The following is a 22,961-nucleotide window of genomic DNA, read 5'->3' as shown; positions in this document are numbered from 1 at the left end:
GCTGACACATTGACTCATTTGCTTACTCTCAAGTTCATAAGTGTATGCGTTGTCATAACCGGCATTGGAATTTACTTTAGTAGTCTAGGATTCGAAGAAAGAGACGACTGCATTAATCGCTGAGCGTGAATCAGTAATTTCATTATCACTTATATCACAGTAAACACTAGAAAAGCAACGTAAATAATCGTCGGCTCAGTGGGTGGTCTTATTAAGCTGTTAATCGACTAGAATTAAAAACAAAAGTATATGTAATAATGAACAGGGCTCACGAATCCATTGCTCGCCGATAAAAATAAAGTAGGGCTAATTCAACACGTGTGACTTGTATGGCACCTTGCGACATTTCTTTTATTTATTTTTATGTTTAGTATATGAGAAATATTCAATGGACTCAAAATAGTTTTTATAAGCGCTAGTCGAACTGCTAACTTATACTTTGATGGCTATTCCATGATGAATAAAACAAAAAAAAAAATAAAACCTTGAAAATTCGTTCATCCGAGGTGGAAGCCCATTGGTAGCTTTAGTAACAACACAGTTTCCTATCGAAATATATCGCCTGCTTTCCAAAGTTCCAATCTAAAATAAAAGTAATAAATAATCTAGAGTGAAGTAGTTTATAATAATAGCGTATACAGGCTACAATTCGAGATGTCAGACTTTCTTTATCGCATCGTAGGTTACAGAATTTTTTTGAAATTTTAATAACGGTAAAGGGAAATATGGTTATAGATAATAGCTACTGTGAATAAAGAGCGACAATATAGAAGCCGCTGGCATATATATATATAAAAGTATTTTAAACTTACTTCGGTTCTTTCTTCGGATACTGAAATGTAGGCTTCAACGACCATAAATTCTGGCTAATTCATGTATGCAACCGACACATGATCTGCTGTTTCACTATTATTATATGAAGGACTTGACGAACAGGACGTAGACCGCGAAAACCGTATAAAGGCAGACTCTTAACGTAAACATTCGAAATGGCCATAACGTTTTATACGCAAATAAGTGAACGTTACTTTAGGTCTGAACACGACATATAGGAAAGAACGGACTCGTTTGTATCGAGGTTATTGATTTTCAACATATCAGAAGCACATGGCTGTGAAGCGGTCAAAGCATGCCAGCGATACCCATTACTTCTATCGGAACTCTCGCACGTCATAGTAGTAGCTTAAGTTTTTGCCAAAACTTTCGTTTTTCTGTAAGTTTTGGGCCAATGAATAATAAAGTGCTAACGTTTTTCTCATTTTAAGTATGACCCAAAGAATCGCCAACTAAGAGATCGATTCCGCGATGAAAGTTAACCACAAGATTAAAGATGCACCGCAGAAGCTTAAATATAATCAGCGTCTTATAGAAGAAGACAGCATATTTTGCAGGGTAGTTCTAATTGAATCGTAGATAGCCATATTGTCATACTTTAGCAGGCGTCAATAAAGAGCTGCTTCTGCAAACTTCACCATGATCTCAAGAAATGAGAGAAACAAACAAACGTGACTCCTCATTTAACGCTGAGCTATCTTTAACGAAACTAATTATCAAATGAAATTAATCAGAAACCGAGCACAACGTCTTACTGAGAAATAATGTATAGATCTCAGTATATCTTTTCAGAAAAATGCCTATCTTATGTATTATAAATTTGTGCAGTCAACGTTAGCTACTAGTCCTTATATATATATATATATATATATATATACATATATATATATATATATATATACACACACAAACTTCATATTTCTATTCATATTACTAATCGCTTTTACTAGATAAACATCACATTATCCAAAGCGTTTGCCCATTTATATGTTGAGCTAATTTCTTACATTTATGAACTTCAACAGGATATAATCGTATCCGTAAAACTAATTTGAGGTTTGCGCCTCAATGATAGATAGCTATCAAGCTGGTATTGTTTTTCTTGGGTCCAACGATGATAACTTATTCATGATTCGTGGAGCTAGGTAATGTCTTTCATTTCTAAGTATGCCCTAATGTTAGCAAACTTCTCTCGCTGACCACTTTGTATTAAAACTCCCACGAGTCATAGTATTTAGCTAGTTTACACGTGACAACCCCATCGGTTATCCAGTAATCGTTGAGTTCCGTTCGCAAATGGATATCCCTGATATTGCTATATACATTCAGAATCTGTTAGACTTACGGAGGTTTCGGATTCTCCATTGGCTAGATGGCGACTTTGGCTGATTTGCTGGTCGTCTAGCTTCTGGTTGTATGCTTTTGCAGTACTCGATATGGCGGGTGAAATCCAATTGATTAATCCAGGTTCTTAAACAAGTAACAATCCAGCAATTTGTAGAACGAGGGCCAATAAATTCATTTTGGTCACCGCCATTATCAACAATAGGGAACACGACTTCATCCCTTCCTTCATAGGTGGGAGCCAAGTCAATCAAATGTGCCCCGGCCAAAGTATTTGACATAGCAATGTGATACGACAATAATATACTATAAATAACAATACACTCACGTACATCTACTGGGGGAAAAAAAATCTTCTGGGGTACTTGACATCCTCGATTTGTCGATTTTCAGTAGGGTACAAGTTGAGCCGCTCACAAACAACTTGATAAATACAATATATACTTAGACATACATTTCCCTAACGCCAAGTGAACATATTAAGCAGTGCGATACGGAAATGTTAAAAGTTATTTAGGATCCTAATACACTGCGACCTTAAGCGCAAACAGCGTTTAACGAACATGAGTAGGACACGACTTCAGCTATTCGCACACGATCAGCTGGACTACTATCCTAAATTCAAGCACCAAACGCTACCACAATACAAATCGTATACTCTCAAAGCTCCTAGGCAAACGTTTAAGATGAGATTGATCTTGTAGTGTTGATATAGATCAGTGCATCAGAAGCACTGAAACGCATAAAAGAAGTTGTACTCAAACACTTCAGATAGAGAAGACACGAGCACTGTTTGAAAATAATTCCTTCCACTGTTACTGATGGAGTTTTTCCCCATAGCCATTGCTACACGGTGCGCTATTTTGTAAATTCGAACCGAGTTCATTAAGCTGAATATCAATAATCTTATCACTTGAAGTATGAACCGTTATCATTTTTAATTTCTGTTTTTTCGCGCCATTCTAGTATGGTCACGGTCTTGTGCAGACTATGCGATCGATGACTGTGGAGTTTCGTTGGATGAGACTTCGGTGAATGTTAGTTGCATAGGATCACAGCTTTATAACCTAACTTTAAATAAATAAAGCACAGAAATATAACCTAATTTTCGCTCTGTTTAATTTTATATTTACTGATAATTAAATCATTTAGACACTTTCTAGGTTAATCAATAAAGAACGAATTTACAACACAATGAAATCTTTCTACCTCAACAAACCTATATGGAAACTAGCTATACAGTATAAAAGGCAATTTATATGTCGATCTTCGAAATTTTGTCCTAGAGAATTATTGCAGATTCCGAGTTAATTATCTATCTTTCGAGACCTGTAATAATGTTGAGTAATGGACATTACAACTGTGAATCTAGACATGTGACGCACAAATTTCCTATCTGTCCTAGAGTTATTTTCAAAATAAGCGCTATTACTCGTCGGGGTTTGATAGCGGCTTCATCGCCGGAGCGATTGATGGCATTTAGAGGTACGTGAAGAAGACTCGAGGGTTTGGAAATTATATCTAATAACATATTGAACATTGAAATATGTGATGAATGCTATAATTTATAATACTATAATATAAAAAATTGAAGAATATACTATCGTGGAGCGCAGCATCTTAATGGCAGGGTTTCAATGAAGAATTAAGGTAACGCCTGTCACTGGGAAACAGCTGCATGACAGGAAATGTAAACGAAGTCGAGTTTGAGAAGAGAGTCATTATACGAACCGTAACACTAATTGCTAATACATGTTTGTTTTTATAATAGAATAGAAAGGCCCCAAATAATGCCGACAACAGTAGAAGCATACGCTGCCGTACAATTCTTATTTCTCGATAATTAGTTTCTTAATTTCTCTTTATTTTTGATTATTAATAAGTGTTTATCTGTATCGTATTATAATTTCCGCCAAATTATAATGCGATTCGTATGACAGCCATTTGGTGGAGACAAGAGAAACTACTTATTTAAATAAATAATGTAATAAATAAATATTAAGTGGTTGCTATGGTTCTCTAAGGGGAACACCTTTGTAGGAGTTTTCGAGAAATTTACGAATAATACGAGAAATACACGAATGTGGCCTCAAGAAGCAGATTGTTGATTAAAGTTGGCAAGGAACACAGATGCCCTTCAGGTTAAGGCACAGGCTAAGACGATCCGTCGAAAACGATTGCGTTACAAGGCCAGCCGTATCTGGAAACCTCTTTTATCGCTGATACAGAACGTCAACCATACAAGTGACTAGAGCACCACTATAGTTCGGCAGGTTCCTTGATTAGCTTTTCATCCCTCATAAATCACTCCTCGGAGATGTTTACGTCAAGAGATAGAATACTACATATGGTGCCTTCTTTCGCTACAGCGTAGGAAATCTCAATGCAACGCAATATCGCCAGACCAGATAAGGTTTGTAATGAACATTTTGAATGGGCCATCATTCTGGCACCGTGCTAGACGGTATCACTTAATATTTACATACTGATACACCCCCAACATAATGGAAAGGCGCTATCCTATTAGTGATTTCCAAAGAACGTGCTGTCATTATTGTGGGGACTAACAAATAAAGGTGTTTGCTGTAAGCTGTTCTCCAGCTTGCTAGCTAAGAGACCGGACAGCTACTTAGAGAGCGTACACGCCATCCCAGAAGAACCGACGCACTGGTTGAACTTACGCCTTTCAGACAGACAACTGCTGTGGTCTAGGTAGACAACCTAATCTCATTCTTATTCTCCAATTTGCAAACGGGCCTCTTTAATTAAGTAAGAAGGTCGAGAAGGTCAGTCGAAATTCTTTTATATGCGGGGGACTTAGTGATATACGGGTGGAATAGGTTCTTACTGTGAAGAAAGTTGATCGTAGTAAGGTCAGCTCCGGTTCAGGACTGACCGTAGACATGACTAAGACAGAGGCGATGAAGTTCAAAAGGAGAGACAGGACTACAGACATCTTGTACCTCGCTAGGTCGCCCATTATTTATGTAAACCGGCTTGCGTAGCTGTGGTCGCCCTTTTTCGTCTTACTGCGAACGTCACGGAAAAATGCAGGAAGAATGTGTCAGCTGCATAGGCGAGCGAACGACCTCACCACTTGCCCTTCGCAACCACCCTTTGTAAGGATCAACCTTACTAAAATACACCTCAAGAATATGGTTGATTTCTAGTAATTTGCTCCTCTTACTGGACTTGACTCATATCATTCGTGGTCGTGACATATGTAAGTGCTAAGTCTATTCAAGTAAAAGACAAATCTGCTTGAATTCTCTTCTTATTTTTAGGGCATGTGGGCAACAAACGTTTCAAGATGTATAAGTTTTAGGAAAATAATCATACAATTAGGTAAACTGAGATAAGGGTATGAGAAAGTGAAACTGAATTTTTGCGCATGACATACAATAAGAACAATACGTATCTTCTACCGCACGGTACTTGATATTGGGTATCCTTCGAGCTACCCTGCTTGAATGATTGGAGACCTAGATGGCGTAAGCGCTAGTTTTGTGCATGTTTAGTCTATGAAACAGTGTTTTGGGAAAGTGAATAAAGCTTTAAAATCTGTGTGAGCGGATTAATTGGCTGTCGCTACGACCTAACTAACTAAAAAGGCAGAGAACAGCTCCCAGCGGCGGCGACGGCTGCTTGTCTTCAGGCAATCACAAAACTATATATCATGTAATCTTAAATTTGTAGATGAGTGGAGGCAGCTTGTGAGGCTAGGGGTTTCATGCGTTAAATACTTGTCTTCGGATACTGGCCTAAACAGGAGCGATCTAGGTTTTGCATAACAATTTTTAGGCCGCGCATCATGAGATAGATCGCAATATGAGGCAGGGGCCTGCGATGCCTCGTGAAAACGATGCTTGGACCATTGAAGGTTGAGGTGCTGAGAAAAAGGGCGGAATCGTTAGTGCGCTAAACGTAGCTCGACGGCAAACAAATAACAAGGTGCTCCCGTCTTCTTTTAAACAGCCAGCTCCGCTAGCTGATCGTCAATAAAGTAGGTTGGCCACACTGGTCAGAGCACTCGGGGCGAAGCAACACGATGAAGACCGATCTGAAATCCCGTTAGCATACTAAACGATGAACTTATAGACCCATTCAATAGCAGTAGGTCGGTATGAAGACGACGGAGCGGTCGTGTTGAGAAAGCTGGGCTAGGGATTTGTACCTATTGTAGTACCGGTGCAATATAAATAGCGCGTGAGCTGCGAAAAGAAATACGAAATATCTTTTGGTTATTACTGGAGACTACGAAACATGGTCATGTTGTTGAAACAGCATGTGCGTTCGGCAACCGTAATCCAGTTGTCAGTAGGCTTGTCATAGGAAGATCAGGACAAACTGAAACCGGTGGTAGCGGGCGTCGTTCCCGTCGCACAATGTCCAGTCAATTATGAAACGCTATTCTAATAAGAGACCTGAGTAATTTGACTGTGATAGTAGCAGAAGGCCGCGCAAAAGTGACGTCTGTACATTATATTATCGGATATGAAATCGACTACTATAAACATAATTGTGGTTTGACTGCAGTGATGTTGGCATGTAGATAACTCAAGATCCTAACACACTTCTATTTGAATGAAAGAATTTGCAGTTGTAGAGGCGTAGCAACTCATGAATTGTTCATCTCTAACGTCCAAAACACTGCGTATAAGAGGGCTAGAGTACCCCTCTCGTACATTCCTGTAGACATCTTCTTTACATTATAAACATACATGTAAGTTCAAACCATTGTCTTGGGTAAATGAGATCCAGGCTGACCTAGCCTAATAATAAAAAAAAAACAAAAACTGTTATTCGAAATTAAGTTTTTTTCAAGTGTACGTATATTTCAGGAGCGAAACAATAGATACGAGCACACTTCGTTTTATTCGGGCGTACAGCGCTTTCGATAAGCATGTGCTCGTTTGGGTAGGAGGCTTAGATTAACGAAAAATACAAAAAAATACAAAAAAAAAAAAAAAAAAAACAATTGGTTTAGAGCATAAACATCGGCATCTCTTATGCTAAAAAATCTTATTTTCTAAAATTTGGCTAAACTAGCTGCTTTCATTCAAATCAATTGAAATGGTCATCTGTACCGTGATAGCACCATAAGGGAGCGAAATACTATGACTTTTCTGTTCATCGGTGAAACTTAAAAGAAAATTATCTTATTTTCATGACACTGACATACAATGCCGTTTACGACGGGTCGCAGTATTTATTAGAAACGTTAATTAGTAATTGCACAGTAAAGTTTAAAATCGTCACCGTATTTAACGTGTCTTCCATCCTGTGGTAAGCGTCAATTGATGTTTGAAATAAACAAGAGCAAAGAACGTAGCTTTTCTCAAGACAGATTTGCTGTGTTTTCAACTCAGACTTGATAAATAGGAGCGGAATCATGTTAGGATAATCTGATAAATACCTAGGTATTTCATCCTTGATCGTAACCGACCATGATCTACTATATCGGATATATATAAAATGTTAGTTAGTAACTGTTTTTACAGCCTACAAAGCAATGGAATACAAGTTTGAATATAAAACATTAGTCTTACGACATATCCCATAGGCAGTCGTGGCTATACTTGCCCAAGTAAATTAGGCAGCTCGTTTAAAAAAATCATTTGTTTTAAAGTAGGCCGCTCTGGCTCAGAAGTGTAATTGCATTTCAAATTCGGGCGCCTGAACAACCTTAAAATCTCTTTACAGTTTACAGAGAAAACAGTACTTAAATGGAGATTATTCGAAGGCTTACTTCAGCTGCCGAGAGGTACGTAAAGGAAGAGGAGGGTTATCCAAGTGTTCGGCAAGTAGATTTACTTTTGCTGAAGCCTTTAATGAAATAGGTTTAAAATGTTGGCGATATCACGATAAAAATTTCTTAGTCAAATATAGGCGAAACCAATATATCATGGCAGTGTTACTACCTATCGTCGGTGTTCTTCCCCTGCGATTAATGGAGATCAACATCGTTATTGTCAAAGCCAATGGTCGCTGATGTCATTCAGTGACTGAATGCATTAGTTTACCATACTGGTGATACACGAACAGTGTCTCGCAGATATTTGAGCTTGTGTATTTTTAACGAAATTAATTAAAAATCTTTACATTGTGAATTACTAGTGAATTGTTTTTTGCTAGTGTTAATGCTTTTATGCATTACCAAAGAAGATGAAACGCTAAGCCCTTTTTGGACACTGATTACGAGAAAATAGTCGGTCTCCAGTATGTGTTCTTTTATGGTTACTCAAGGAAGTTGGCCATGTAAACATTTTTGGACACTGATCACAAGAAAATAGTTTTTCTCCGTTATGTATTTTTTTATGGCAACTCAAGGAACTTGGCCATCTAAACATTTTTGGACACTGTTCACAAGAAAATGGTTTTTCTCTGGTATGTATTTTTTTATGGCAACTCAAGGAACTTGGCCATCTAAACATTTTTGGACACTGTTCACAAGAAAATGGTTTTTCTCTGGTATGTATTTTTTTATGGCAATTCAAGGAAGCTTGCGATCTAAACATTTTTGGACACTGTTCACAAGAAAATGGTTTTTCTCCGGTATGTATTCTTTTATGCCTTTTCAATTTATATAACGATATAAACCTTTCTGGACACTGATCACAAGGAAATCGTTTTTCGTCAGTGCGTATTTTTTTACGTCCAGCCAAGGGATGGTGTCGACCACAGCTATTGGTAAAACCGGTGTCAAGAGACGCATCAGTCTGCATATACGTACACGGGGCTAAAACTACGTCGTATGACTCACACGGTTTCTGACAAACGCAGCGAGATGGTTTGATCGAGGACGTCGTCGGTAATGCATTTTCTTCATTGCAGCTGTTAAACCGTAAACCTGCAATCAATCAACCAACATAACTACTGTTGTGATTGTAAAATTATCGAATACAATAAATTATTAACTGTAAAACGCTCGGCCCGCCTATTGACTGGTGCCGATACAGACCGCCTAGTTTTTACAGACATATGTTTAAAAATTGATTTTTTTGCTTTTTTTTTTAGCCCCTTCATGGTTGTTATGACACTGCGGCATAATGATTATAATATGAGCTAAACCCCAAATTCCAATTTGATAATCAATAATATTTAAACGAAAAAAGATAATCCACTCCTTGTTAGCGGTTGTGAACGAGAATTGAACGTCATTTCCTATCAAATCCTCTCCTGACCTACAGGCTTATACGAGCAAAGATGCAGACGTATACAATGTATATTGCGATCACCTTCAAAACGACTTCAGCGATCTTTACTACCTTCGGATTTGATGAGAAAACTATGCTATAACCAACATGCCTGGTAAAAATTATGCCAAACACATCTAAAAGTTTTTCTTTACTTCTGAACCTTTTTAATGAAGAAACCACTTGTATCCTATTTTATATATCATCTTTCGTACTATGCGGTAAGAACGTATTCGTTTCAAACGCTTAGATAGAGTATTTTCTTTCGGAACGATCTGTTAGTGACTTGTGTGTAAAACTTTACAGAACTCTCGTAATATAAGATAACGTCCTACGAAAACAAAGGCTATTTTAGACCTCAGCCATATCCAATTCACGAGGCCTTGCTTAACTATGACCTAAATACGAAATGATGCTTCCATATGCAATTTAGATGTGGCTTGATATAGGTGTATGTTATGTTAATTGCATCGCACCCGCAGTTGATTGTGTAGTTCCTATAGTAATTGAGGCCAGCTAGAGACCTATACATTTCTGTGTAAAAAGCAAAACAAGCAATCACCTCTTAAACCATAGTTAGTCCTTAATTTATTACGAAATTATTAATTATGTAATTTCAAACACATCAAGACCACTACTCTTTGTTTTCTAATAATTATTTGCGAAGCTAATTGAAATGAGTAATTAGTTAAGTTTATTAGATATCAAAAGCACTTCGTAATATTTCTTCTGGACAAATAAATTATTAAATCAGCCCATGAGCCGGCGCCTTGAACATAAAATCGAGAAAAAGTTGAAAGACGCAGGTCTCCTAAGTACTATTTATATTATAGGACACTTAAATAAAATAAAGATTACACACGTAATTCTATTCAATCCTGTCAATATAATGTAATATAAGTTTAAATTTATAGTTTTATATGAATATAGGAGTGTGCAACTTTGCACTGAAAGATCAATTTCAGGATTTTAGTCAGCTTACTTAAGTTTTGTTGAACGTCATTGCTGTTGAGGACGTCATCTGTAAATGGGGCTTGGTTGGCCAGATCGTTCAAGTTCACGGAAGCTGTACTTATTTTGTGATCTTCGTAAAACGACCCATTGATATCGCTGTACCGGTTGTGATTCCAAGAAAAAGTAGAATTACTAGCAGAAGCATTTCGTTGAGCCGCGCATATTTCCGAACCAGAAGTGGCTTGTATCTTTTCTAGTGAAGCCAAATCTAAATTGCAGTACGTATCAAGCTTGTTGCCTCGCCCAACATCAGTGACCTCGTATTGCTGGAACGAAGAGCTTGAGGGCGTCCTGTCTGCAAATTACTACGACACGACGTAGTCCTTTAGTGACGGCAAACTCTGTCATGTTTTCTTATTGTTCTCGAAATGAATAAAACGTTTACGACATAGTTAGCATGTTATTCCGTTGGAACATCTGATGCTGAAGTAAAAGTTGTTGCAGACTTGAATATGTATCAATGTTGTTTGAAAATCCTCGGCGATCCCTTAGGAATTGTGGTACAAATCGAAGTCGAATTTACGAATTATAAAACTTATGAACTTGCGCATACATAATTAAGTTATAGCACATGCGTAGGTATATAGATCTTGAAAGAAACAAGTTACTTTGTTTCAGACAAACTGGACAGTGTAACAGTCTGTATCTGAGTCTTGGACTCTTCATCCAATGCTGGAGAACGCTTTTCTAGTTAAGTCCGGCCAGATATGATACTCGAGTGCAGCAAACTGTGAATCCGGGATCCGGGAATTAGTTTTAGACGACACACGGTATATGGCCTTTAACGCAGCAATAAATGTTTCCAGTGTCAAGTTCATTGTTACCTTAGTCTGAAGCAATACTTAATGGAGTGCCGCGTGTAAAACTCTAAACCTATATAGCTAAACAGTGCTTTAGGCGGCTGGTCCTACATGAAACGATGCATATCTACACTCGGTAGTGGGTAAATTCCTTACCACTCCACTATTACAGGAACGAAGATGAGACCAAAAACGGAGAAGTTGTACTTTTTACTGTGTACGAATCTTTTGTTAATGGACACGCGCGAAGCTATGTTCGTCGTTGAATCGAATTTTTTTAGTCTATAGTATATAGCACCGGGACCAAGTTGATGATGCCATTTAATCTATGTGTTGACAACGACAAAGCTTAGCTCTAATAGAGTCTATGGGATAGCCTCAATAGATTAGATAGGTTAAGGCACTGTGAGGTATCAACTACGTGGGCTTCCGTTCATCGTAAAGCATATACCCAAAATAGCTGAAGAACTTCTTCTAAGAAACGTTTCGGGTTTTACGTTCGGTGCTTAAGCTCCTAAATATTGCGTGATTTTTAAAGCGTGTCTATGCTCGGCTTCTAACCCAGGCTATCACGTGTCCTTTAATGTAGTAAACAATGCGTTACCACGACGGAAACCTCTGGTCTGAACACTTAAAGCTGTTAGTATATCTTAGCACGAATTGCTCCACGAAACGTGTCCGACAGTTTCTTGGGAGAGTTTTTCTTAATTTTTCAGACGTGGAAGTAAGTACTAATACGGATGAGGTGTTCATCGTAGAATTCTCTCTTCGAAGAAAGCTAACCTACACGAAGCGATCAAAGTAATAAATTATTACAGCGCTTTAGAGGAACCAGCGGTCCGAGTCTATGAAATAAAATACAGTTTGGATTTAAGATCATTACCGTTAATTGGCTTACACCAGTAGCTTGTTTCATCATAACTGTAGAGCTGGCTTGGAAACTTTAAATCGTCGTAGATCGATTCGCTGCTGAATCTATGATGGATATTAGTTTCACCAGTGCAAGCCGCATCATAACCCCACGATGACATAGCGTTTGGATTGTAAGCTTGTTGAACCAGAACTTTAAATGCGGGAAGACGTTCCGTTGTTTCAAGATGTGACTGGAAGAACCCGTAGTTAGCACTTTGGTCATCCACATGCGACGCAAACATACCGCGGTAGTTTTGGGTATCAGCTGGCATTTGCGACTCCCAGCCTGTAAAACTCACGAGGTATTCAAATAAATTAAGTGTTTATGTTAGCAGTCGTTGGACAATATCCAGGTCCATAGATAAATGTATCGATAAATGATGAGGCGCTTTGAAGTAGTGCGGCAAAACGTGAAGCTGAAAAAAACGGAATACATTTTTACTAATTGAAAAGATAAGTGAAGCATTAAATACTGACGGTATTGTACTAAATGCAAGACAATCTAAGAGGTCGGCCTCTTTTGAAAAACGACAATGATTAGTTAATCGTGTAACGGTTAAACATCCACGTGTTAGATAATCATCGTATAGGGATCAATTTAGACGATAGGGTCAATTTAGACAAGGCATAAAGATATTTTTTTGATGCTATCACAAAACAAAACAATCCATTACGTAGATAATTAGATGTAATGTTCTGCTAATTATTCCGTTTCAGGCTAGATCTTGTTGGATTTGTCCGGGGAATTGGTCCAACAGACCTCTACTTTTCTTTTTTGTAGTTCGACGTGCGGTATCGCCGTTAGGTATTCCATCAAAGAAACAGTTGGCTTCCAGCATAAAGCAGAAGTTGTGCATGCCCAGCTTCGAACACATACCACAACCGATCCACGAGACTTATAAAACTGCACAATACCCACATAATTTAGGTTTGGTTTCCTCCCGACGGTGCAATTCGAGCCAGGGTGACTGTGTGATTGGTTTTCATAAGTCGTACAAAAACTAGGGAAGTCTTTAACCTCCAATCTAACGATTGCGTTATTGTTCTCCACAATGCACGCATACTCGACGACGAAGCTCCGAAGTAATTCACAAAGCTCACCGAAGTGGTTACCATTTTGAAAACACTTCGGAGAATCCCAGTAGGGTCCTTACCGGACTGTTTGAAATTCAGGGACACGGTATCATCAAATTACCACCACATTGACTTTTGATATCTACCCATATTCTAGTAAAGTCTAGAGAAGTTTCTTTCGAACATCACTTACGAGTTTATGCACTCCAGTAACGCCTCGAGATGCTTACAGAATGTAACTTTGAGAACATACCATTTTTACATATTACTTTACTTAGAACGTAAGTTCAGTTCTGTTATTTTTTCAAGCAGTACGATGTACACAAATTGCACCAATAGTAAGGGAACTTCTGTTATGGCAACTACCTATTTACTGCCAACAGCCCCTCTTGTCCCTTACGTAAATTTGTTAAAGTTTAAAAGTTTAAAGTTTATTTACAATATATATTATATTGCAATTACATTGTTTTTACCCAAGTAAATTTGTTCAGAAGTTAAGGGTTTGGTTCAAAACGAAATGTTGGCTAGTTTGCACTACCTTATGTCCTTGTATGTACAACAAATTTGTAAGGTAAGCATTTTATACAGATGTGGTTTGCTAAGCCAATTCCCTCCCTTGAAAGAAACAGGCGTAAAACATCAGGTCTATACAATACTATCTTCACTTCGTTCGGTACTTTATATATCGGCCGCTTAATAGTAATTATTTAGCAAGAGATTCATATAGTCACCAAGAACTTTCATTGAAAAGCTAGAATATACAAAAATGAAAATTAACTAGAAGTAGAATTTACGAAGCACCTATTCTCACGGAAGCCGCCTCAGCATTGACGATGGACAATATCTGGGTCACCAAAGATAGCGTTGCACAACCCAAAAATCTTAAAGAACTGCATCCAGCTGTGCCGATAAGAATTTGCCGAAAGAAGGATTGAGTCGTTTTCGTTTCCAGTAAGTGTTTTTGGATTTCGAAAGTAAAGGTGCCGCAGTGGATTATTCGGGAGCAGAATCTAATTCTTGCCGTGTTTGAATTAATGCTATTAATTTGAATCATACGCCCAGATCAGACGTATGCCTGGTCCAAGTTTACCTTTTAAGCAGGTTCATGATGTTCAATAGAAGCTTGGTTTACCATCACTTCTATTCCTAAACCAACTCGCACTCTAACTGCGGGCCACAAGGGTCTAGTATAAAGTTCTATGAAAAGGGCAAAGTATACTGAAGAAATTATGCTTGCTGCCTTTGACTGTGTGAGATTTGATCAACATTAACTATTTTGTTAGGGGGTGTAGGGGGTAACAAACGATTGCTATGTTAGCCTCTTGTGCGCCTTCAAGATTCTATCGTCTCGGCATGATCATGGCGAAAGTTCCTTCCTCAACGACATCATGTTGTAGACACATTCACATCCATACGAATACCAAGCAGAAAAATTGCTCCATGTATTAAAGTGTTACGCTAGTCTTCCGTGAACACTTACATTATGTTATAGTAAAACTGCTCAAGTAATTTATTGGAACTATTTAATGATTTAGTTAAAAAGCATTATTTTCATGTCTCTAGATACGATCTTCTATATTCTGTTCTCGTAATATAACGTGCTGAAAGATTGTCTTCGTACATGTGTCTGTCGTTTGGGTATTTTTCTATACACTATGCTGTATAGCCACTATAAACCTACAATTATTTTAGATATTTGTTTTCCGATCTTATTTTGTTATACAACATAAATGTATCTCGGTTTTTACTGTTACCTTGGTGCCAGTAACTGACGTAGCCGTCGGCCTGTGGATGTTTGGAAGTGACGTTTGGCTCATTCGATATACCGCATCCCTTCATTTGATACCACCACGTGAATAGACCGTTATTGTTTTCGGAAGGATTCATCTGATAAACCCATTGGGTCGAAACGCTTCGGGTTTCACTTGCAGGAGAAGGATCAACCATGGCTTTGCTGCCATCGTCTGCGTCAGGAACGAAAATTTTATATTTAGCCTGCGAAAACCACGATACAAACTAAACTAGGCAACATGTATGCAGCCGTAAGACGAATCTGTATCAAGTCAATATAAGGAAAACATAAAAACGTTAGTCTATTAAGTTTACTATTGATGATGATGACCATAACTTTCAGATCTGACTGAGTGGAAAAACATAAGATCTTTACGCAAAACATGGCCTGTTCTTAAATCGAGTTCTACCTAAAAGTAAAAATATGTATATATTAAAAGTTACCCTGCTTTACAGCATATAACAGGTTATGCCGTAGTATACAAGATACATAGGAGGCCATTGCAACAGTAGTTCTAATCATTTTCTATTGACCTAATGTTAACCTTTTTCGGTACCGTTATCTTATACATGCACACTTTTCGTATGTTACTAATTGCCAATGCGTATCCAGGCCATATTACCTAAATGTGGAGCAATTTCAATTAACTGTCTAATTACGGCTGGGGCTGCTGAGGTAGTAGCTATTGCAACGAAGAGCGTCGGGAGGTCAGATCCTGAGAGTGGCCCAGAGACAAAGGACTTTCTGAACTATTCAGCTTTTGGAACTGCTGACCCCCTACTCGTCCAAATGTAAATTTACGACTCTGTATAGGAATATATCTGTTGACTATGTATGAAAATTTTTATACTAACCAGTCCAGATATTTTAATATTGCATCGTTTATACAATTCGGCAAAATTTGGAGAACAATTGTTCAAAAAAAGACCTCGATACGGTATCGCATAGAAATTAAATTAGGTACATAAGCATATGGCAGCTAGAATAATTCTAATAGTTTGTTAAGGACACTTCATTGAAACGTTGAAAAATCAATACGTACTTATGAAAAATGTTTCAGGTTTACCCTATTCAGCCTGTACGGGCCAAACATCGAAATAGGTTAAATACACGCTAACAACCATCATTGATTAAGCTATATTTCAACTGGATGGGCAAATGTCCTGCCTCTGTCGTAATTAAGGTAATGGGACAAAAATCATTAACAGTCCTCTTACCGTTGCTTAATTGAGTGCTGTAGTCGGTGGATTCGCGAATAACTTGATCGGCCCGGGCTGGATTTGATGGACCAAAGGTATTCCAGATCGCTTCCCGACCAGTTTTGTTGTAGGACTCAACTATAAAATTTGAAAGAAATCTAATTTCGAAACGTTCGTCTTTGCTTAATGGGCGTACTACGCGATTCCCTTTCGCATTTATGCAACAATACAGGAGCTTACGTTAGCTAGTCGTTTTTATGTGAGCCTGCAAGTTTTTGCGGAGTTTATCTTCGCAATGTTTTGCCTTTTTTCGTGTTCATATTCCATATAATGGCATCCGTGGCAATGTCGATAACCTCGGCTGAACATTTTGGCCTTGTTGAAACGCACCATCTAAACTGTTGTTAGCAGATTTGACATATGGTGCTAGTTGAATTATAGAAATGATACTCTACTCCAACGTATTGCAAACAATATGAATACGTTCAGCGGTAACGCAACCACTGCTTTTATCTTTAAGTATATGTTATATGACCTAAAGAAAATCCACAAACTATGTAAGTTGTTTGTTTATGTCCTGCTATGAACTTGGTACGTAAATAGAACTGTTCCATCTTCCACTCCTTATTACATAAATGAGTTACAACGTATAACTTGTGTATACTAAGTACATATACCACGACTCATTTGATGTCAGTCTTTTTTCATATAAAAAAAGTCCCTGCTTCAATCTCGTACGATGGGCAAGTTGTTGATGTAAGCCTAAATTTTTAAACCTGTAGTTTTACATGCTATCCGATCGTTGCTTGTGTAGGACAACTACTGTCTCATTTTAGCGCTAAGGTGCGACGACTGTTTTTGTTTGAGAAAATAAAGTAACGCCAGATTTAATCAAATAATATAGTTTATGAGTTGGCATGGTTTCGTTTGAACGAAGAATAGTCGATACTAATTCGCATTGGACATAGTCAACTTAGCGTACTCTACTTGTAACAAGAATGACGATAAGTAATCTTACTGATGCAGGAATTAGCGTTGTTTCCATCGACGATAGGCTGTCGGAGATGATCTTCTCGGCTTTGGCCCTGTAGATTTGCTGAGCTCGTCGATCTTCGATTGACAACATTGAAGCAATCGACTATTCCGCCGACCAGGTCCAACTTGTCGTTTCCCATGGACTGGCTTCCACTGCTAGGAGCGGCGCTTTGCTCAGCTGAAAGTACTCGCTGAAATATCTGTTAGAGGTTAGAATCAAAGCATACTCTTTTACGTTTTCCTCTCATGTTCGAAATGAGAGAACAGTGACTCTACAATCATCTCAACATAGCTGGGATTCTCTGTCTATGTTTTTACCTTAAGGTGGTGGCATAACTGTCGAGCGACTCTTCATCTCAGCGTTCCAAGCTTTTCGTAAAGCTTGTTTTTGTTGGTAATTTTGTTATTCGTAGTTGTTTTGGTTGTCGAGCGTGTGTAACGGACGACACACCATTACGGTTTTACGTGTTATCGCTTCTTTAATGAGTAGGTCGGTTAGGAGTGTGTGTGTCTCCTAAAAACAGCAAGGAGTCATCGTCAGCAATGGAGAGCGTTAAAATTTACGTGATATAGTTTCGAACACGACATTGAAAGTATGACACCATCGTTCACCTCGATGATGCCACTACTTTTCATCATGCATTACTGATACACTCGATGTCCGTGATTTCAAACAAAATTTTAGCTAATTGCTGGAACGCAGCGAGGGTCGTAGAATTTGTTGATCAGGAATTGAAACTAGGTAGCAGATGTTCTTCACTGTGTTTGGCGTTCGACTCTTTCAATATACGAAACACAACAATAGCTACCGAAAGTTTTGCAGAATTTAGAATTTACATTTTGCAAAGGCTCAAATCTTTTCGTGCTAATAGCTCTGCAATGAACAGGGCTACCTGTTGCACGACGGAGGCCGAATTCGAACATTGCGCCTGTAGCCGATTGAAATGTTCCATTGACAGTTACTGTAAATTGATCGTTTATTCTAACTTTACGCTTTCCTTACATTGACGATAAACCCTCCTGGAACATACACGCATCGCTTCCCATTGGCCTGGGCGTGTTGCGGAAACGGTTTGTAGAGGTATTTATCCTGGTCAGGACTAACCGTGCGTGGAACTTTTAGTAGGAACGTAAATTATTAAAAAGAGCACGAGTTAAAGCTGAATTGAATCTACGAGTTCATAATTGTAAATCCGGTTGTATATCTGTTCCATCCTCCTTGAGGCGCTAGCACCTGTGTATTTTTTTCGTGTCCATGCTAGACTGTCTTGGTCGTTCTGCATAAACCTAGGTAAAAGCCGAAATCCGTCAACGAATCAAATATGCAATTGCTGTCGATGAACAAGGTTGATCTCAATTAGAATGGCTTACAGAATATGAATAATTATACCATGCCGCCATATTAGATATCTTGACATTAAAATTAAACGTTGCAGAGCCAAAAAGGGAACCTAGAACCTATTTCGTCCTTACACTTCCTGTCGAACTCGGCGAAGCGAATGCAGAGCTATTTACGATCAATTTCCAACTTCGTAGAATTATGGCTATCGATAAAAGCGGACCATTGGGGGGTGTTGATGCTATCACGTCATTGTGGTATATGAATTTTAATTTAAAATTAATCTACTACTTAACACATCTAAGTTTATGCGTATGGCTATGCGTGTGACAGGATTGCTTGCTTTTTCTAACAGCGCCTGTGCGGAATCTGTCCGTGCCTGCTGGCAACAGGAATTCCAAAAATACGAAGGGCATTTTAGCACAGCTAGTCGCTCTACAGCGTAATTTCAATACCTTCATGTACTATGTTGCCGAGACGGCTTGCAGGTGCCAACATAAATCGCACATTGAAATAGGGTAAAGTGCTCCTTAGCTTACTGAGATCTTGATCGTAGGTGAGGCGCACTGAAATCAAATTGAGCCCTAACTAAAAGTCGATCGAATGGCCTTTTTGGATCAGTTTCAATTGTAGGAAGCTAAACACAAGTGATACTTCGTTATTTACCTTGAATTGAGGATGATTTTTGGAGAAAATGTGTCGATGTAACGGATCCCGATGTTATGTCAACGGATAGGCGATGTAACGGCAGCTCTACCAAAGCAAGGCGGGCGCAGTGTCTTTTATTAAAATGCAGCTGATGGAAAGGGAGTAAACAGAATGTTCAAGCTAAGTCTGGAATTTCAGCACGGTGCTGAATATACACATTGTATGTAACAATCTTCAAGAGTAATGCTGGTTGAGTGCTTAGTGACCTCGAACAGACGTTCAGGTTGAGTAATTGTCTACCGGGTATACGAAAGAATCTGCACCAGGGTGGAGCCCATTTTTTGCTTCCGAACTACACTACGCTAGGCTACGTTCGGTTTCCGTTATCATCCGTAGCAAATGCTAGTACGTAACTACCGAAGACGGTCGGATCAATGTTGCTATAAGTGCATAAACGTATTGGCCTTGTCACGACCTGAGGCTTTTAGAAGGTTTTATATTTGTGTTAAACAAACTTAGCAAACGAAAAACAAGGCTATAATTGTACTTGTGCTAGCTGAGATAAACTTTGAGATGAAAAAAAAGGCAAACAATTAAGGGAACTTTCAAAGTCTTTATAGATTCCGAACGCGTGCAGTTAGATTAACGTACCCTAGCAGCACTAGGCACTCTTAACGAAGTTATTGTACATCTAGTTACTCCTTATAAACTGTACTTTATTCTAATATCTCTTACGTTAAAGAAGCATCACTGCCGTCTGAGTTGACGATGAAATTTTTCGTTCGTTATCTCTGGTATATCCTTACTTTCTTTAGACATAAAATTCATAAACCAGTTACTTCCGAAGAAAGAAATGCGCGAAATTTTTCTCAAGAGACTATTTTCATTTATCGGATGCAAGCCTATACTTCAGTTATCACAAATCTGATTTCGGCATTCAGATCGAATCCGCGGTTCATTTTTTCTCTGTAGCAAGACATACCTCGCGGCCATCGAACTATAATATATCGGTGGCGATGAACAATTCCGGATGCATCAAATACGCGCGAAGAATAGCAATATTTCCGGAATGTGTGCCTCTCATATTGATGTTATCCCGGCGATATATTTTATAGTAAAGGGGTCATGCGAGCCATGCGTAAATTGGAGGTTACGTGTCCTCCAGAGTGTGGCGAAGTATGCCTCCTGAACAGGAGAACTGTGATATTAAGCTAGCTATAGGGCTTAAACAAAGGGAATTTATAATTCCTCATCGTTTTCTATTCGTCCGTTTCCAATGAGTCATAGTTTTATACACGATCGACATCGTAATTCAGATTTGGAAATTGCCTTTGTGGTGGTACAACCGGTAAATACAAGTGTCTACCTAACGTCCCTACACCAAACCTCGCTAGCTGTTTTCCGTGGTTCACGGTCTGACAGACTGCGTGAAAGAGCGTGTTCAGTGTCAACGTGCCATCCATGTACTTGTAAAATACCGCTATCCAAATATGCTCTGTAACCTTAATAAACAAACAAATAAATAATTAGATACATACTAATACTGAAAGAAAGACAGAGGAATTCGGCATTAGTATTTATTCAGTTCAAGTTTTCTATTTAAAATGTATTTTTCGAGTTTTACCATGACAACTTACGAATGCGGTTTTTCATCGAATATATAGCCGTACATTTATTAGTACCCATCATAACTTAATCGTAACTCGGACTGTAAAATGATATATTGAATATAAGCAAGAAAATGTGCCTGATGTACGTGGTAACTTAATTCCATCATGTCGACATGCAGTGCATGGATGTAGGCAAAATTTATAAACGAAGTTAAGTGATCGAATACCGATCAATTTATCTATAAGAATTTCATTGGAACGTGGTGTGGTGGAACGTGAGACAAAATTAGAAACACATCTGTAACTAGAAACATTAAAGTAAAAAACATCTACCCAATACATTGCACGACAAATGCACGCATTCTATCATAGTCGAATTTATGATGTTGTTAATACTGTTTTGTATGCTTTTTCTCTATAAATTCTCTCGTCTATATTATACAGGGACTTTTAGAACCTATGATTTAAAGAGAACGATAATCTTTTTCTTCATGGAAACCGAAATATATTTGCGGCTTTTTGGACAGACACGTTAATAGACTATTTTATTAAGCTAAGTTAGTTAGTAGACAGTAGATACATTGCCTCAATTGCCACCTTTACTAACCGCTAACACTTTCCTATAGGGCACGTGCCCTAGAGAAGGAATATAATGACTGAGGTTTACGTTCGTCATGCGGTGAGGCTCGTCTAATGAGACTTGAACAGCTTGAAATGCTCCGCAAACGTCCACGACAAGTCGACTCAAGTAACCCAAGACGCCCAGATGGCCAAACGTATTCTGTTACTGTTAGTAATTTTCCGCCACGCCGCATTGAAACTAAGCATTGCCACGATAGTTGCGAATCCAACTTCGAATACCAACGGAATTATGGGGACACGTAGCGGAAATCATTCAATAGTACGAGCTCTATGGCGGATCAGTCAATAGATTCAGCTCTGAAGCTCCGAAGGCCGGCCATCGAAGCAATTAGTTGATTCGTCAAAACCGGTTTTCATATTTAACCGGCTAGATGCGAAATTATTTACGGAGTTCAAGCGAAAGGGGAGCCGGAGCAAAACGGGGGCAAAACAATAAGTGTAGATATTTTCGAATTGTCTTCTTTAGCGATTGTCCAGACAGAGCTTCATCTCTACTCTGCTGCTGGAGTTGCGTAGAAGAGTCAGTCCCACCAGGCACTACACGTGCTCCAAAATTACGTAAACACACAACTTAGTTATGAAACAAATTGAACTGAGGCATACGTATAAAAAAGGCGTCTCTTTCTATGTTCGCATTCGGATATGAACATAGCGAAAGACACAATGCAGAAACGCGAAAAGATCTAATCAGAAAAACCGTCGGGGACATCATCACAGCCAAAGCTATCATTATAAATATCGATGCGATGAGTGAGTGATCTCAGTCGACAAAGGCCTTCCGATGCAAGAAGAAGCCTCCCGAAGAAATAAAAGTTAAGACCTGTTATTACTATAAATCGGTTATCCGTGCAAATATGTAGATATCATGATTTTAAGTTAACAGAATAATCGTCTACAGTATAAGCTTCTGTTCAAGTTTAAGAAGCAGATATAGGCGGTGGTTCCATGTTGTGCAGTTATAACGAAGAGAGCTAAGGCTCACCTTGAATTTGTCAAACGTTTCAAATGTACCACTGAGAAATATAGCAAACCCAAGTTAATGTGAACTTGTAACCAAAAGTTGTGTTAGATTTAAAATCATGTATTTAAAAATATACGTACTCTAAGATTACTTTCAACTGCTTTAGAAGCACACACATAAGTACAATAATCATGTTCTAGTGTTTTTTTTTTTTCACTAAATGCTATATAGCTTCGATAGAGGCAAGCGATAGTTTCTGTTACTCCATCCGCAATGGTAACAACAACTAGGCGAAAAAAGAGGAGGTCTTATCTTGTGATCCAAGAAACCTTCCTGTTACCACCACCCCACATCCAGCGAGTGTCGTTGCGACCGGCATCAAAACTGTTTAAAATGCAAATATTTTTTATATTTTTATTACAAGTGTATTTGTTTATATTTTTATTAGACTTGCTCATAAATAGATGATCAATTTTCTAGCTAATAGTACCATTCATCCTCCTTGGTAGCTCTTTAATACACGGTCCTCCTACTTTGCTGTAGAGTTCCGATGCTAATTTC

At 38.4% G+C, this 22,961-nt stretch overlaps 1 protein-coding gene across 8 annotated transcripts; it reads right to left on the bottom strand.

The window, feature by feature from the left end:
* Nucleotides 1–7,357: 7,357 nt before the first annotated feature.
* LOC111245508 (uncharacterized) lies at nt 7,358–19,182 on the bottom strand. Of its 8 annotated transcripts, XM_086980630.1 has the most exons (8): nt 18,995–19,182; nt 17,519–17,714; nt 17,184–17,400; nt 16,184–16,303; nt 14,929–15,138; nt 12,072–12,386; nt 10,357–10,683; nt 7,358–9,028 (listed from the first exon to the last, which is right to left on the bottom strand). In XM_086980630.1, exons 3-8 carry the CDS (start codon nt 17,338–17,340, stop codon nt 8,352–8,354), a joined length of 1,806 nt encoding a protein of 601 aa, XP_086836756.1. In that variant the 5' UTR covers nt 17,341–17,400; nt 17,519–17,714; nt 18,995–19,182; the 3' UTR covers nt 7,358–8,351. The 8 variants fall into 8 exon arrangements, 7 of the variants coding, with proteins under 7 accessions (XP_086836756.1, XP_086836754.1, XP_086836755.1 ...); XM_086980628.1 differs by lacking the exon at nt 17,519–17,714; XM_086980629.1 differs by lacking the exon at nt 17,519–17,714 and having other exon boundaries at nt 17,184–17,391.
* Nucleotides 19,183–22,961: the final 3,779 nt, after the last annotated feature.

The sequence above is a fragment of the Varroa destructor genome, unplaced genomic scaffold (genome assembly GCF_002443255.2).
Source record: "Varroa destructor unplaced genomic scaffold, Vdes_3.0 BEIS01000002.1, whole genome shotgun sequence".
Classification (NCBI taxonomy): Eukaryota; Metazoa; Arthropoda; class Arachnida; order Mesostigmata; family Varroidae; genus Varroa; species Varroa destructor.
Note: the sequence above shows the minus strand (reverse complement) of the source record. Positions and strands in the feature narration are given on the sequence as shown.

What these genes read in the sequence shown, in the direction of transcription:
- LOC111245508 (XM_086980628.1), bottom strand. An exon ending in CAACGCTAATTCCTGCATCA is followed by an intron (nt 16,304 to 17,183) that starts GTAAGATTACTT and finishes CAAATTTTATAG; the next exon opens with TTGAGTCCTACAACAAAACT. An exon ending in CTGGTGTAAGCCAATTAACG is followed by an intron (nt 10,684 to 12,071) that starts GTAATGATCTTA and finishes AGTAATTTGCAG; the next exon opens with ACAGGACGCCCTCAAGCTCT.